The 15,552-nt window shown below is 46.9% G+C and overlaps 1 protein-coding gene across 2 annotated transcripts in view; it reads right to left on the reverse strand.

Annotated features, from left to right (window-relative positions):
• The window catches only part of NECTIN2 (nectin cell adhesion molecule 2), a 98,473-nt gene that overhangs the window by 6,308 nt on the left and 76,613 nt on the right, over positions 1-15,552 (reverse strand). For both annotated transcript variants that reach the window (XM_084815028.1, XM_084815025.1), the window contains exons 6-7: positions 698-842; positions 165-228 (exon numbers count right to left, since the gene is read on the reverse strand). In XM_084815028.1, coding sequence (XP_084671154.1) covers positions 165-228; positions 698-842 — 209 coding nt within the window. The remainder of the gene's footprint in view (positions 1-164; positions 229-697; positions 843-15,552) is intronic.

The raw sequence follows: 15,552 nt of genomic DNA on the forward strand, positions 1-15,552 counted from the left end.
CAGGTTGGCAACCCTAGCAAATATCTGCAATTTGCATTGTTATCATTTCATAAAAACCCAGTCAGGAGGTTAAAAATCCACATCTGTCTGCTCCCTCATCTTGTCCTGGGATGTAGTTCACCTTGATCCTTCTGGGCCATGAGGGGAGCAGGTCTGATACTTACCGGTTCTGTCTCCTCGGATAGCTGGCAGGGTGGGGGTGGCTTGTAAGCTGGCGGCCCTTCTAGGCTGCGGGGATGAAAGGAAGCGAGAGGTTCAGGTGAGGAAACTGGAACAATTGAGGCCCTGCCCTTCAACCCACCTCTCAATTCGTTCCTCATTAACTAGACAAATGTGTGTCTAGTTAATGGCAAATTGTGTGTGTTTGAGCATGGATCTGCTGCTATCACATAGAAACTGGGATGGGTCTAATTTTAAGAAACAAGAAAGGGGGGTGTATGTGTGAGGAATGCAGAACCCCTCTGCCCCTGTCCGTGCGGTAGCTCACTCTTGCTCCTCTTCTCAAGGACTTTTATATCCCCAGAGCTCACTTCCAGTATCAAAGCCTCGCTGTAGGGAAAAATGCCTGGGGGGAGGGAAGAGGCTGCAAGGAGATTTGTGGGGGGGGGGGGAATTCTGCACTTCCAGCCTGCACCAGCCTGCTCACCCCACAGGCTTCCTCTCTGCCCGGCTCCCCAGAGCAAATGGAGTCACTCACTCATCCTCCTCGCGATCTGTTCGGTTCTTCTGTTGTTGCCGGCAGATCAAGATGCCGGTAGCCAGCACAGCCAAGGCCACGATGGCTGCGATGAGGCCTCCGATTATGCCCCCTGTGGTGCCTGCCCCATCCGTGTTGGGCTTATCTGGACCAAAAACACAAACACACGCACACAAGACAGCAACTCCATCAACTGGACTGGAGATCCTTGGAAACGTGTAACACGCACCAGGAAACTACCAAGAGCAAAGGGAAGGTCTCTGTCAAGTCAGAGCGAAACACTTCATGCAACTAATGACATGGACTAGTCAAAGAAAGATTATGCCATCATTCGTTTATTTGTCTTTAAGGTGCCACAAGACACTTTCTTTGTTATTTCTGCTGAATTGTGGTGTGTGTGTGTGTATATATATATATATATATATACACACACACACACACCCCTGAGTCAAGCCCAGAGTACAGGGCCGGTGGCAAGGACAGGCATGGTCGGGCACTTGCCAAGGGCTCACACCCCTGCAGGGACCCACTGACAAGCATCCCCCGGAGCTGCTCCGCCGCTTCACCACTGCAACCTGCTTGTTCACCTGCCTCTCGCTTTGGTGGTGAGGAGGAGCAGGAGACGCCACGGCCCGCTTGCTCCCTGGCTCTCTGCCTGTCAAGCAAGCAAGGGGTAGCAGACAGTAGATTCGCTGAAGGAAGGGGCCCACTGGGGGCATCTTGCCCAAGGGCCTCCAAACCCTGGAGCCAGCACTGCTGGAGTAGGACTTGAACTGGCGTGGGTATGGATTGTGCCCCTTCTAAATTGGGCGTGCGGGGGGGGGGGTGTTTCATTTCAAATCTTTGGCCACTAGGTGGTGCCTTAATTCTGCACTGCAGATTGGCAACTGTGGGCTGAGGATACCGGCAGTTGCTGGGTGCATGGACTGGCCTGTGATTCTGTGATTCCCCTTCCAGGGAATGAGGAACTATAAGCAGCCAGGTTTCTGAGATCCCCTTCCCTCGACAGTTTCAGGATGTGGAGGCTGGTGGCTCTGATGTCAGTGGGGCAGTGAATCCGCTCCGGGTTTCAGTCAGAACTCTAAAGGAGCTATCCAAGTGCAAAGCAAAATCAGTGGAGCACTGTGGAGCACCTTGGATAACTCCTTTAGGGTTCTGGCTGGTTCTGGCTGAAACCTGGAGCAGATTCACTGCCCCCAATGACATGAGAGCCTCCATTGGTTTCAGGGATTGGACCTTTGAAAAATCTTGGTGGGTGCGAAGATGGGAGCAAAGTGCCCCTATCTTCTGGGCCTGGCATTCCTAGGTACCTGTGAAGATAGCATAGAATAATCGGTCAAAGGGAATGAACAATGGCTGTGAGGCTGGAGTCAAAATTCTCAGGATCCAAGTCCAGTTCTAAGGGCAGAAATCTAGTGATTAGGATTGGGTGGTTCAGAAAGGTCAAGAAAATGGGAACACCGCCGTCGTACCATGCAACAGCAGGAAGTGGTGTTGGCCGCAGGATTTAGCAGCCAGAGAGTCTCAGCTTTTGTGGCTTTCTTTTTTCTTTAACTAAAGTTTGTAATTCCTAAGGCTACAGCAACAGCTGATGAAAACTCAGAAGGCACAGATCAGAATTGCCACAAGCGAAGTGCCCTGCGTGGTGCTTTGCCTTTCGCACTGATTAGCAGGAGCAAAATAAATTATGCAAAATAGAGATATATAGAGGCGAATGAGCTCAACATGCATTATTCATACATGCTGAACTGTGTAGCTTTTCTTTGGCACATAATTATTATTTTTTTAAGACCATATGTAGCCCTGAGAGTGGATGCTGGGATTTCACCTTTCATTTTTTCTCAGCTCATTCAAGAGAGTGAGACCTAGTGGCTACAGTTTGTTGTGTGGGGGGAGCGGGCCGCGGGAGATAGATATACATCAGCATTCCTGGGTAACAGCCCTGCTTAAGAAAAAAAGGGGGTGGTGGTCTGGTGTTAAAACCATTAAGCTACATTAGTATAATTATGCATACAGAGCAAGAGGGTGGAGTGTGTAATCATGCTGGATTAACAAACGCAGAGTCCAAGAGTATCTGTCGCGTACAGCAGAGGTGGGCAGAAGGTAGATATTCGGATTTTTTGTACTTCAGCTCCCATAAGCCCCTGCCAGCATGGTCAGGGGCCTGGAATGCTGGGAGTTGAAGTCCAAAGCATCTGGAGAGCTACCTTCTGCCCACCCTTGCTCTAGGGCAGCCTTCTCCAAGTTGGACTACAACTCCCACCAACCCCAGCCATAACACTCATTGGCCATCCAGGCTTGGGAGGTGTAGTCCAACACACCTGGAGGACATTGGGTTGGGGGAGGGCTTCTGCAGAACATCCTGGCTTGATCCACCAGACACCGGAATCTTGTACCCGCCTGCCAGGAAAGAGTCTATCAGTGAAGAGAGAGCAAAGACAGAGTGTCCTCCTGAACACCATTAGAGGACTGTGCCTTCTCTTGATGTGGAAACTGAATCAGGATTAGAACCTTTGCTCGTTATGGTTCCTATTTATTTTCTTTAAAAGATTTTTAGGCTCCCGCTTGTTCTGCATTTTCTGGCTCTTTGGGGTCCGGTGGAGGAATTCTTAGATGAAAGCTCTATTTTTATGTTTTATGGAGAAAAAATGTAACTGTAAGCCACCCTAAACCTTAGGGATAAGACAGGATATAAATGGTACTGTATAAGCAGTAATTATGAATAAGAATTCTTATTCGGATCTTGCCTCTCCCCACCATCTGCAACATGAGAATAATAATCCTGACTTACTTTACAAGGCTGTTGTAAGGACAACTGCGATCATGTATGTAAAGCACTTTGAATGCTGTTAGGGTTTACAACAGACTAGAAACAACTGACCTGTCCCACTCCTGTGCCTTTAACAGCATCCTGGTGTGCAGAAATGAACAGGTGATGCTTTTCACGGCCTGCTAATGCCTGCAGATCAAGCTGCTGTTAAAAGCACAGGAACATATGCCAGTTTTAAAAGTTGGCAACCCTAAGCATATTGAAAATGATAACTATTATTTATTACACATTCCTCATGACCCATCAGCTTGCCAGAAAACCCTCCTCTTTCTAGACTCAGGGCAAGTATGGTGGTAAGAACCTTTATTTCCAGCAAAGTCCATCTGTAGTCCTTCCTTTGTGTAGGGAAGGACCAGAGGCACGTGCAGGGCAAGCCTGAGAAGTGAAACACAGGCCTTTCTGTGCCATCCTTTCGCTGCCAGCTTGGCGTGTTCATCCACCTACTGATCCCCTCCTCAGCTCTCCTGGGAGAACCCATAATTACATACAGCCCCATACATTATGCATGGACAAGCTTGGAGCAAGTGGCGGCTCGTGGCCTCTTTTGCAGCAGCTCAAAATTATTATTTTTAGGTTAAAAAGGAAGATTTCCAAAGGAATCCTTTTGATGCCAGCCTTGCTGCCAAGAAGCCGGGTTGCACCAGGAATACCAAATCCAGAGCGGAGGAAGAAACCCTGCAACCTCTGTGGAGTACAAAGGAGAGAATGCAGAATGCAGTCTGTGGTTAAGGTTGCCCTGTCTCTTACAGCAAAAGGAGAGAGAGAGAGAGAGAGAGAGAGAGAGAGAGGAGGAAGAAGAAGAGGAAGAGGAAGAAATAATAATAATAATAATAATAATAATAATAATAATAATAATGTTGGAAGATGTAGAAAGAAGGAAACATTTCCCATACTAGGAAAGACTTAAAGGATTAAGGCTGTTTCAAGCTTAGAAATGCAGATGACTGCAGAAGAGTATGACAGGCACACACCCAGAGTATGAAATTGGAGGATCACAAAAACAAGCCGAGACTGCATGTTGATCAAGCCCCGCTCACCCACCTCTGCCTGCACAACAGAATCCTTCACAAATAACAGTCAGACCACGGCATGCCACAGACAGAGACCAAGAGCAAACAAGAGGGCTGAGGGTTTGGGGTCCCTCAGGCAACCGGATCTAAGGGGTCCCCTTAAATACATTCAGAGGCACAGCCGATGAGGGACAGAAGGAGAGGGGCCTGTTTGGTATGGGTGCCCTGCCAGAACTAAAAGGGTGCTGTCTAAGAGTGCCCCGTGAGGGAAGGTGGGCACTTCTTGGCACAGGGCGTAGCCTAGCACAGTGTAGGAGTTTAATTTTAGCTGTGGTTTTATTTCACAGCCCAGGACACTTTATGTAGGCCCAGCTTTAGACGAGTCCCTACAAACCTCATCCTATAGGGGAGGCCTTGGTTTTCTAACTGCCTTCTTGCATTGAATAGCACAGTCAGGAAAAGCACACAATGTTTATTTACAAGGCATTAAGACAAAAGTCAACAAAAGGTACTGTGGTACTTTGGGGCAAAGTTTAGAACGGGGGGGGAAGAAACAAGACATACATTACGCATTACAGAGACGTTTAATATCTTATCTTGCATTTCCTTAAATATTGCATTCAATGTATCAGACTTGGTAATAATGCATCCTGAAACCTGATTGGCTTCTGCACCCATGATATTTTGACTGATTCCAGTCTACCCATAACTCCCCACCTACATTAGTTGTTTGTTCCCAAGTTTCCATTATAATTTCTGTCCCCAGGAAGTCCTCCAGACCACAAACCCGTCTGTTTGTTCCTTTTGTACTTGTTTTTTGACTAGTAAGTCAGCAGATGTCTTGTCCTTGTACCTTTCTGGGTTCTTCTTCTTATGATCAACTCCAGCTTTTCTTTGGTTAGGCTTGTGGTACAGCTGTGCTATGAAGCTTTTTGGTAGGGCTTTTGAGCTACGCTAACAGTTGCATGCTAGCAATATGATTAGGGCAGAGGATGAGATGGCTAGATAGCATCACCGATGCAATGAATATGGACTTGAGCACACTCCGGGAGAGAGCGGAGGACAGGAAGGCCTGGCGTGCTACGGTCCATGGGGTCACGAAGAGTTGGACACGACTGAACGACCGAACAACAACAATATGATTAGTGTGCTGATCAATTCTGTGATTAATAGAGGATATGTGTGTGTGACTCTTTGCATATATATGTTTTTGTTCCTCCGTTCTCCTTCATTAGGACCAAGGCTTGCACTGCCTCTGCCCAACCTGGGTTCTGTGCCAAGTGAGAGATGGTTCTTCCACTGTTGCTGGCAGATCGGACAATCACAGTCGCGACCTGGCTGCTATGCCCACCACAGAAAGTTGCCACATGGCAAATGGTCATATGCATTGACCCCTGAGTGAAAGGACATTGGCACACGTGGAGGTGGTGTGCTGTGATTTTATGTATGTATGTATGTATGTATTTTTAAAACATTTCTATCCCACCCTATATCATTAGGATCTCGGGGCAGCATACAGATAAAATCGATTTAAACAGTATAAAACAATAAATAAATTAAACACCTAAAAACAATTTAAACTATTAAACAAGCTAAAACCAGTTAAAATCTAAAACAATAAAACAGTTAAAACAATGTGCTGGGGAATGCATTTAGCCCTCAAAGGCTTTGGTAAAAAGCCATGTTCTTACTTGGCGCCGGAACAAGACCGATGTCTGCGCCAATCGGGCCTCCAAGGGGACAGCATTCCACAACCAGGGTGCCACAGCAGAGAAGGCCCTCTCCCATGTCCCACCATTGTGTATGTCTCATACTGATGGGACGCAGAGGAGGGCCCCTCCAACAGATCTCAGTTCTCGGGCAGGCATATATAGGGAGAGGCGCTCCCTCAAATAATGAGGTCCCAAGCTGCATAGGGCTTTAAATGTCATCACCAAAACCTTGAATTCCGACCAGAAGCGTATTGGCAGCCAGCGCAATTCCCTTAAAACTGATGTAATATGGTTTTGATGAGGTGTTCTGGTCAGCAGTCTAGCTGCTGCATTTTGCACTAGCTGCAACTTCCGAGTCGTCTTCAAGGGCAGCCCCATGTAAAGCGCATTGCAATAGTCTAATCAGGAAGTTACCAGCGCATGCACTACTGTGGCTAGGTTATCCCTGTGTTGCCATTCTTCAACATTCCACCCCGCTTTTTTTAATAACCACCAACAGCTTTCGAAGCACACCCCGCCTCTCAAACTGAGCATCGTGACATCACAGGACACCATGAAACAGGCAGAGCTTGCTTTAGAAAACAGGTGGAGCTGGATGAGGAACCTAGGAAGCTGCCTTATACTGAGTCAGACCATGGGTCCATCTAGTCCACTATTTTCAAAACTGACTGGCAGTGGCTCTCCAGGGTTTCAGGCAGGGTTTTTTCCTGCCCTAGCTGGAGATGCCAGGGATCGAACCTGGGATATTCTGCATGTAAAACATGAGCCCTAGCACTGAGCTATATATGGCCCCTATGGATTCCCACAGGCCTAGGTTGGTGGTGCAACCATGAGGCTCTCAAGGTGGTTTCGCTGTTGGTTTTTATTGCTGTTTTATTGCTATTTTTATTGTGTTCTTACTGTTTTATTGTGTTTTTATCGCCTTTAATATTGTATCAATTTTATGTTTTATTCTTGTACGCCGCCTTGGGAGGGCTTCTGCCCTGAAAGGCTGCCAAGAAATATTTTAAATAATGCAAATAAAAAGGCGTGCCATCTCACTGCCACTTTCTAGAGCTGCAGGGTGGTTCCCTTCAGTGTTCTAATTTGAAAAAGCAGGCTGCCCCAAACCGCACAGCCGGCACAGTGTTGGAGTGCTGGGCACATTCAAATCTTGCCAAGCACCTGTCAGGTATGACTCAGAGAAGCAGGGGAGCCAGCTGGGATTATATTTGATGACTACATCAGGTTGGTGCAACTGATAACCAGTGATGTAGCAGACATTCTGCACTGCAGGCGCTCATCATGGTGGTCCCCATAGCCATACCCACAAGGAGAGGGCAAAAATGCAGGCACCGGTTTTGATCAATATCAACTGAGTTCCAGCAGTTTTCACCTAGCAGTTCTAGCAGTTTTCAACAGGAGCAGGTCTTTTGTAATGCTAAAGGGTCATAATTACCCATTCAAGACCAGGCCACCCCCCAAATACTTTGTATTACAACAGGGATAGCTCACAACAATGGCCCCATTCACCATGGTTTGCTGCAGCTTGTGCCTGACGCCATTTTGAATATGCAACCTCCACTCAGGGCTTGCTTTTGTGATGTCCAAACTCAGACACTGTGGGTTAATTGTAGGTTAAACAACCAGCTAACCTAAGAACTAATTGCAGGGTAGGGTTACTGGCACACAGCAAATAATGGGATCAGAATTAGTGGCATGCTGTGGCAATCGTGGGTTAATTAACCCATGATTTGCTGCTGTTACATGTGAAATGGATCAATATATATTGTTGCTGGGAAAATCCATCTTGACCGAGCTGCTATGAGGGCTGCAGCTAAGTTCAGAGGGAACAGGGAAGGCTGAGGGGGTGGCAGATGATATCATTGTCCCTGCTAATCAAAAATTCCTGGTGCTTTAACCCTGCAAGCCCTGGTTCCACCACCCCACTGCTGATAACGCTGCTGTTAGACCTCAAAGTAGCAAGTGATTTCAGCTGAAGGGTCAGTGTGATTTACCTTCCAACCTGGCAGAGGAAGGCAGAACTGAGTTACTCAGATGCCCATGTGCCTTTTAGATCAGCAGGTAAACAAACTCCACCAGAAGTGGGTGCACCTCCTGAAGTCCCTTCAGCTATACAAAGGCAAAGGAGCTCTGTCCTTCTTGGTATCTGGTCACCTTAGAGCAGGGAGTGGGAAACCTGTGGTCCTCTGGATGTTGTTGGACTATGACTCCTGTCATCCCTGACTATTGGCCATGCTCGCTGGGTCTGATGGGAGTCTTACAATTCCCAAAGAGCCACCGGTTACCCAGCTCTGTCCTAGGTGTTCTAAGTGAGGCAGAGGTGGCTTGAGCACACATTTAATCTGAAATCAAATGCCACAGAATGCAGTTGAAACCACTTTTGCACCAGGTCAGGCTGTCTTCACGCATAAAGAGGAGCCAGCTGTGCATTTAATACATTTTCTGTGCTTGCGTTCTGGGAGCATAGGCATAAATGCATGTTCCTGGCTTGCTATTAGAAGTTCTCCCTTCCCCAAAATCAAGCCTGAAAAGGAACATCTGCCCCTGACTTCCAGGCTCAAGTGCAACTTCGCTTGCTCTGTGGGGTGAACATCTTTATGCCCCACATTTTGACTGTGCAAAAATCTCCCATTTTCTGACTTTACTTGGAACTTTACTTGACTTGGACTTCTGTATGTGCCAAACGTCTGCTTTCTGGGGGGCTTGGAAATTACCCTAACCCAGGGGCAGGAAACCTGTGATCCTCCAGAGGTTGTTGGACTCTGCCTTCCATCATCCCTGGCCATTAGCTACTCTGGCTGGGGTTGATGGGGGCTGAAGTCCAACAACCTCTAGAAAGCCGTTGGTTCCCCACCCCTGCCTTAACCATTGGGGGCAAACTTGGGGTCCCATTTTGAGGGACAAGGTGTCTAGTTGTCCCATTTTCAGGTTTTTCTAGTAAGCTGTGTCTCCAAGCATGTGTGTATACATTTTAGGGTTCAAGTGCAGCTGGAGGTTCCCCAACCATCTTGAGAGGGAGCAGTGAAGGACAAGGATCTTATATGCTGCTCCCTGTAGTGCAGGCTGAGGCTTTGGGAAACAAGCTCCTTCCAGGATGGACCCCTGGGTGAGTTTGGATTCAAATGAAGCCCTGTGTTCTCAAGGATGAAAGCAGAGCCTAAGCATACCAGCCAGACAGGTAGGGCGGAGGGGATAATCTACATTATCAGCAAGAATAATGCACCTTATCAGTTCTGTAACTATTCAAGAGGTACCGTCAGAAGGCACTGACTCAGCAGCCTGTATAGGACGTGATTTGGAGAATGAGCAAGCCAAAGGATAGGTGAGTCAGGGTTGAGCTGCGCTTTTGAAATCATACTATGGTAGCTGAAAGTGAGGGCAGGAAGAGGGAGTGGATGAGAGTGAAACCTCTCTGTTCAGGGAAGGAGAAGACTTTCAAGAAAAAGGAAAGCAGGGCAAAGAGAACTAGAGTCGAATTCCTCCTATCTGAGCCATGGGAGGTTCAAATTCCAGAGGGATGACGACAACATGGACAACATGCGTACTACCCAGTTTCAGCTCGTGCCCTCCCCCACACTGAGGTCCCTGGCATCAACCCACACTCCACAAAAGACGGCGGGAACAGCTGCTCTCCCTCCCAGACTCTCACTCTACAGCGCTGGAAAAAAAGTTTATCTTATCTCTGCTCCACCTTCCCCCACGCAAAGTCCAGTTTCTCTCTCCTCCCCCCTCGTTGCCATGGAGAAGGCAGGCAGGATCCTAGCATCAGGTACCCATCAGGAATCATCACAATTACTCCCCCAGTGTTGGGCTCTCAGGTCTGGAGGTGATGCCCAGAGATCTGACACCAGCAACCATAGGCTCAAGTCTCGAGGTTGGCTCCCACCTTAATGTGGACTAATTAAATGAGTGTCGATTACATTGCAAGAGGGCACAGTTTTCCTCTTCTTTCTGAACAGGACTCCGTCTTTGCTAACTGCACAAGCAGAAATTCAGCAGGCGAGGGTTTTGCAGGTGTGGAGGGGCCATGCTGAGGAAAATGTCACCTGTTTTTACAGTTGTGCAGCTATAAGGGAATAGGAGCGATCAGCTGTCAAATACACCTGTTGATCCTGATGGTGACCCAGCCTGGGAGAAAAGTGCAGGAGTAACAGGGAAGAGCAGGATGGCCAGAGGACGCAGCTGTGCATATGCTAGTGTATATGTATAGATGCAAATTCAGAATCAATTACTATAATTTGAGCCAGTGTGGTGTAGTGGTGAGAGTGTTGGACTGGGAGCCAGGAGATCCAGGTTCTAGTCCCCACTCGGCCATGGAAGCTCACTGGGTGACTTTGGGCCAGTCACAGACTCTCAGCCCAACCCACCTCACAGGGTTGTTGTTGTGAGGATAAAATGGAAAGGAAGAGGATTATGTACACTGCCTTGGGTTTCTTGCTAGAGGAAAGAAGGCGGGATATAAATGCAATCAATCAATCAATCAATCAATCAATCACCAACCATCCATAGTGGGAAAGACTGTGACCTGCGTGCTTGCTCAATCTGCTGTCCAGGTACTGTTGATGGACAAATTCACGGCCCCGGCTGCGCTCCTTTCTTACAGTTCTTTATTGTTAAACTGGACTTGAGGCTGGACAGCTCTGTCAATCTGTAAAGTCGGACATGTGGCCACCATAGGAAAGAGATGAAGCAGAGGCCTAACAGTCTGGATGAGGCACAGATATTTGGTGTCAGTAAGGAGAGGGCTAATCTTTAGCACACTTTAAAACATTGTCCATGTAGACAAAAACTGGCAAAATGCTGCCCCCTTTGCTGCATCCATATAAGCGAAGGGTAAAAAAGAACACCAGGAGTTTCTGGTGTGTGCACGCGCGTAGGCACAAACCTTCAGTACTGTTCACACACGTTTTAAGCATGGGAGAATATTCTCTGTACAGGACAACAGGCCCTAACTTTTCTATCATTCACACCAACAGCTCAGAAACAAGGGCAATCACTCCTGTCGCCTGGTTGTTAAAAGCACAAAGCAGAAGGGGTGAGGCTGCCACTTTTGTTGAAGCCCCTTCCCTAACCCAAGGCCCAGAGGGGGCGGTTATAGTTACCTCCTCTTTGGCAAGGGAAATGCACTCTGCACATGCTCAAAGGTACCTTTTTCTCATTCTTAGTCTCAGCCCTGAACACTCAGAACAGGTCTGGGAGACTGAGGTCTACCTCTTGCCGCAGTGGTGTTCTTACACCCAGCCTTCCACAACCTGGTGCCCTCCAGAAGTTTTGGATGGCTGCTCCAATAATGCTTGACCAGCTGCAGCTGATGTGAATTGTAGTCCAAAACATCTGGAGGGCCTCAGGTTGGGGAAGATGAGTCTCCCTCAGCCAGTAAACACTTCTACCACACTGCGTCTCTTTCTTAACTCCCCATCACATTTTTAAATTCAGTTCAGAGATGTTTCAAGGGGTGTGAGAAAACAAAACAAAGATAAGATAGGTTGGAATCAGCCCCCGAAGTTAAGAATCCAGCTAACTAGGCCTAGTTGTTCTTTGGCTCCTCTAAACACTATTTGCTCTTAAAAAAAAAAAAAAAAAAGCCTTTCTGGCGGCATTTCCTTAAACAGAAAGTATTCCCTCAGTATCAGCCCCTCCCTTGGGAATCTCTTCGCTCATGTTTACATGAAACTAGACAAAAGAGGAAAATAGACTGTACTTTCGGCCTCAGAGGAATGAGCTTATGTTACTTCCCTAGAGTCAGTGTCTGTCCACAACCAGCATTCCTAGCATGTGTGCTGAAGGAAGCCTGTTGAGCATAGGAGTTCAGCGCATGAATTCTAAGCTGGGAAGGCAAGATTTTAAGCCAGGCAAGCAAGACATTTTTTTTGTCATCCTAAGGATGCAGTTCTGCAATATGGAGGGATGATACTACCATCCTATCCCACAGGGCTGTTGTGAGGATTCCTAAGGCTCTATCTATATTTCCATCCACCTGCTATCAATGCTATATAATCACTTTAATAATCATAATAATTATCAGCATTATCATCCCTGCAGCCCTCTTCACCCCATCAAGTTTTCAGTGGGTGGCATTTTGGGGGTGCCTGTTTTTTCTTGACAGAGGTTCAGTGCCTTTAAATAGCTGCTCTACAAGCAGAAAGTAAAACAATTGTTGGCCAGGAGTGCATTTGCACAGCTGAGGCTAATGCACCAACTGCACCCATTCCTAAAAATGTCTGATCTGGCCACAGTCACAGATGTCTTAGTTACATCCTGTTCGGATTACGTGGGGCTGCCTTCAAAAACTGTTCAGAAAGTTCCGCTGTTTCAAAATGCTGTGGCCAGACCATCGACTGGGGCTGGTGAGACAGAGCATGCCACTTCCTTTTTACAAGAGCTTCACTGGCTACCAGTCTGTTTGTGGGAAGAATTCAAAGTGCTGATTATGACCTATAAAACTCTATACAGCTTGGAATCAGGCTACCTGAAAGACCACCTTCTCCCATACGAGCCTGTGCAGCTCTTAAGAGCTTCTGGAGAGGCCCTTCTCTCAAGACAGCCACCATCAGAGACACACTGGTGGCTGACCCCAGAGAAGGCCTTTTTCGTGGTCGCTCCCAGGCTGTGGAACTCCCTGGTAAACACTGGTGGAGGACACGGAAATCATACTGGGGTCCCTAGGTAGGACAAGATTACATTCATAGCTATGGCAGGTCTCAATCTGAGCTAAGGCCCTGCTGCAAACACTTTTCTGTGAATATGTAAAGTAAGAGGGTTGCCACCTGGCCAGCCAAAAACCAGCCTGCTCCACTCCTGCGCCTTTAACAGCAGACCAATGTGCAGAGAACAGGTGACGCTTCCACAACATGGAGACAAGCATTACAACCTGGTGATAAAAGGCACTGGAACAAAGGCTGACAGAAACATTGGCAATGCTAGAAGCGTGGCTATTTGCTAAAGGACTATCTCCCACCCTCTACTAGCAACTTGATAAAATACACTGCTGTTTGTGCTCTGTAAGAAAAGCAACTCAGGCAGATCCCTACCCAAAGGGAACATAAGTTATCCTCCAACTATGTTTTTAGTGGCTGTGTAAGTTCTGAAGATAGGCTACCATCAGCTTTAACGCTAGTCCTGGAACCTGTTTAAATCTTGAATGCCCCCCGCCCCTCTGCCTGACTTGTCCATATCCTGCATTACATGGAAGTGTTTTTCTTTGCATTCATAGCCTGCCTCACAGGAGTGTCTCTAAACATGTGCAAAGAGCATCTTGCTCAACAAGTAGCGGGGGGGGGGGAGGAGCATTTCCTTCAACTAGCAAGGTTTCCAGTATGGCCCCTAGGAACCTCTCATTCTCACAGATTAAGCACTGTATCCACTATGTCCCATTTCACAGCCAGAAACTGACCCCAGCTTCCTCCCACCTTATGTCAACATAGCCCGTGATTTGTACATTTCTCTCAGGTGAAAAAAATAGTAAAATTTTAACTTCGAGGCATTTTTTCTATCCACATCTCCAAGAAAATAGACCTTCACACAGCCACACTGGACTGTGTCCTGAGCAGGATAACTAAGTGATGGAATAATACAACCATAACCCTAAGAATAATAGAAGGTCCCAATGCGCATGATGGTTTACATAACAACAAACTAAAATGATAGATTCCTGCCCAGAGGAGCTTATGATCAAGTACTATGTATTTATTTATATAATTTCTAGGCCCCATTCAGTATAACATGCCGAAATGATATACCGTCAAAAGGGGTCTCCATCTTTGGTTCTGTGCTTCAGCTGCTCTAGTATCACTTCACAAACAGTGCCATGTAAAATGGTTAAGGATGCAATCCTGTGCATATTTAGACAGAAAAACGTCCTACACTTCCAGCATTCCCCAGCCAGCTATTCCGGCTGGGGAATGCTGTGAATTGTAGGACTTTTTTTGCACCCTAAATAAGATATAGTAAATACATGCATGAGAATTATAAATACAGTTGGCCACTGCTATCCTGGCTGAGTCTGTGTATTTAACAATGGAACCAATTCCCTAGGGAAGCGGTGGGCTCTCCCACACTGGAGGCATTCAAGACGAGGCTGGACAGCCACCTGTCAGGGATGCTTTGACTTGGATTCCTGCACTGAGCAGGGGGTTGGACTCGATGGCCTTGTAGGCCCCTTCCAACCCTACTATTCTATGAACAGCTGCACAACAGACAGAAAACTGAACAGGTGAAGTGTTCTCTCCCTCTCTCTTGCTGTAACTTGGACAGCTTCCAATGGCTGCATTTCTCCCTGTCCAGCAGATATTAAGAGGTACTGCACACTGATTTCTCCCACAAGTCAAGTCCAAGAGTTTGAATCAAGACCTTGTCTCCAGACAATGCTTGCCTTTAAATACTTGAAAGCTTTGAAGGTGGGAGAGGGGTGTTGTTTTGTCCTGGAAATTTAATAGGTAACTCCTTTGCCATCGCTAATCTCCATGCCAGGAAAAGCTTCACCTCCTAAATATTCATGTGCCCGGCTGCAACCAGTAGCCTAAACGTACAACTGTGTTGCTGTTTGGAAAATTTCCTGCATTACCTGATAAGTTGCCAGATTCTGTGACTACACACGGCTAATTATACTCTGCTATCTTGAGTTGTCTATTAATATCTCCCCCAATACAGCACACCATGCTATGAAGAAAGCTGCCTGACTTCTTGTAAGAGGGCTGTTTTTATATCTACTGAATCACAGCTAAAAGAATTTACTACTCATCTCTGGTGCTCATCTATTGGGTGAGCCCATGTAATGTTCTTTTTTATTTTAGGAACATAAGGAGCTGCCTTGTACTGAGTGAGACCATTGGTTCATCTAGCCCAGTATTATCAACGCTGACTGGCAGCTTCTCTCCAGGTTTCAGGCAGTTTTTCCTGCCCTACCTGGATAGGCCAAGGATCAAATCTTTCACCATTTTCACTGTCCTAGTTGGCTTTTCTTTAGTTGTTCAAGTGGTGCCAGGTCCTGCTCCATGTGTTTTCAAATGTTCCACTGTAGAAGTAAGAAAGACATATAGACCACCTTATGAATTTCTCACTGACATAATATTTGAAGAGGGGACTTCCTGCCTCACACTTTTCAGGTACATCTACACTACAAACGTATATTAGTTTTATACTACTTAATTGTCACTCCCCCACCCCAGAAATTGTAATTTGGCAAGGGTGCACAGAACGATGAATATGGTTGCCAGGTTAACTTTGTACATGCCCTCAGATGGTGCCTTTCAAACCGTGGACAACCTTTCCTGGAAAGAGAGCTCATTCACCATTACTGAT

The sequence above is a fragment of the Heloderma suspectum genome, chromosome 10 (assembly GCF_057233095.1).
Source record: "Heloderma suspectum isolate Gila_16-S chromosome 10, 16-S_ref, whole genome shotgun sequence".
In the NCBI taxonomy this organism is placed as follows: domain Eukaryota; kingdom Metazoa; phylum Chordata; class Lepidosauria; order Squamata; family Helodermatidae; genus Heloderma; species Heloderma suspectum.